At 30.8% G+C, this 1,432-nt stretch overlaps 1 protein-coding gene across 1 annotated transcript; it reads left to right on the top strand.

The window, feature by feature from the left end:
- Positions 1-37: 37 nt before the first annotated feature.
- LOC102582146 (uncharacterized protein At1g76070-like) lies at positions 38-1,106 on the top strand. Its single transcript, XM_006342022.2, has one exon. It carries the CDS (start codon positions 124-126, stop codon positions 871-873), a length of 750 nt encoding a protein of 249 aa, XP_006342084.1. The 5' UTR covers positions 38-123; the 3' UTR covers positions 874-1,106.
- The last annotated feature ends 326 nt before the right edge of the window (positions 1,107-1,432 follow it).

Below are 1,432 nucleotides of genomic sequence, written 5' to 3'. Positions count from 1 at the left end.
ACCAACTATATAAATACAACCTAAACATCTCAAATTTAATCATTTCAACATCAAAAACTAAGTTTTTTTTTTCTATATATCAACACCAACAAAAGTTCAAAAAATCTAAAAAAAATTTGTAAAATGGAGAAGGAAAAACCAACCAAGCCAAAGAAAAACATGATCTTGAAGTTTTTACCAAAAGCAGTAGCAGCAACAATTATATTCCAAAATCACCCTTTTAGTCCAGGTAGAGAAAAAAGATTTCATCATAATCACAAAGGATTTTCTGGTCCAATTATATCAATAATCCCAGCTGAAGCACGAAATAAAAAATCAAATAGCGAAACAAATCAAGAAGAACCAACATCGCCAAAAGTTTCATGCATTGGTCAGATCAAACAGAGGAAGAATCTCAATAAATCGAAGAAAAAGGAATGCCCCAAATCACTGGAAAAAAATCCGAGTAATAAGAAGAAGAAATCGTCATCAAGCTCCAATTTTAGAAATATATTTCAAAGACGAAGAAAAATCGATGTTAGTAAAAATTCAAGTGATATAATTTGTGAGGTAGAAAACAGAGCACCCTGTTTGAGCCAAATGAGGAAATATGCTAGTGGTCGTGAAGGTAATTTATCGAATTTCGATTGGAAAAACGTACAAATTACACCTGATGATCATCGGAAATATTATTCCGATGATGATAGAGATGATTATCGCGATGGAGATGAAGATGAAGATGAAGATGAAGAAGAGGTAATAATTCCATTTTCAGCTCCAATTTTAGTAGGAAGAGATAATAGGCCAAATTTTACTTTGGAGCCAAAAAAGGAAATTAATTTATGGAAAAGAAGAACTATGACAAAACCAAATCCTCTTCAATTGAAAAAATAAGTTTGTTTAGTTGATTTTGGTGTTGTTGATTCATTTAAGCTTATAATTAGTTTACAAATGATCATGTTGTAAACTATGTTACTTGAATCTTGGATCTGATACGGGTGTGACAATATTTTTGAAGAATTCAACTATTCAAGTAATATAGTTTAGTTTTATTTTTATGAAATCCTGTATATATTCATGTTTCGATTAAAGCTTGTTCTTTTCATTGATTCGTTGTTCTTTATTCATTGCACCTTGTACTTAGTTTACTTGTAAATGATATTTTGCTCGAATCTTTCAAAAATATAGAGGCATGCGAATTTTGAAAAAAGTATATGGTAATCCAGGATTTTGGAGGATTTGAGTAACAAAGATTGTAAATGAAATATATTATTTTGAACTCTGGCATATATTTATGTTACGATTAAAATTCGTTTGGCGATAGAATTTCGGGTGAACAGATACTTCGAGATAGAACGAAAAAAATTGTATGAACCTTGTGGCCACGTTCTTAATTCAAAATTGGAACAAAAAAAAGGCGTCTAATATCAACCCTAGTACTAAATGGGGGGGG

This window comes from Solanum tuberosum, unplaced genomic scaffold (genome assembly GCF_000226075.1).
Source record: "Solanum tuberosum cultivar DM 1-3 516 R44 unplaced genomic scaffold, SolTub_3.0 scf00032, whole genome shotgun sequence".
Taxonomy (NCBI): Eukaryota; Viridiplantae; Streptophyta; class Magnoliopsida; order Solanales; family Solanaceae; genus Solanum; species Solanum tuberosum.
This window is presented reverse-complemented; position numbering and strand designations above follow the sequence as displayed.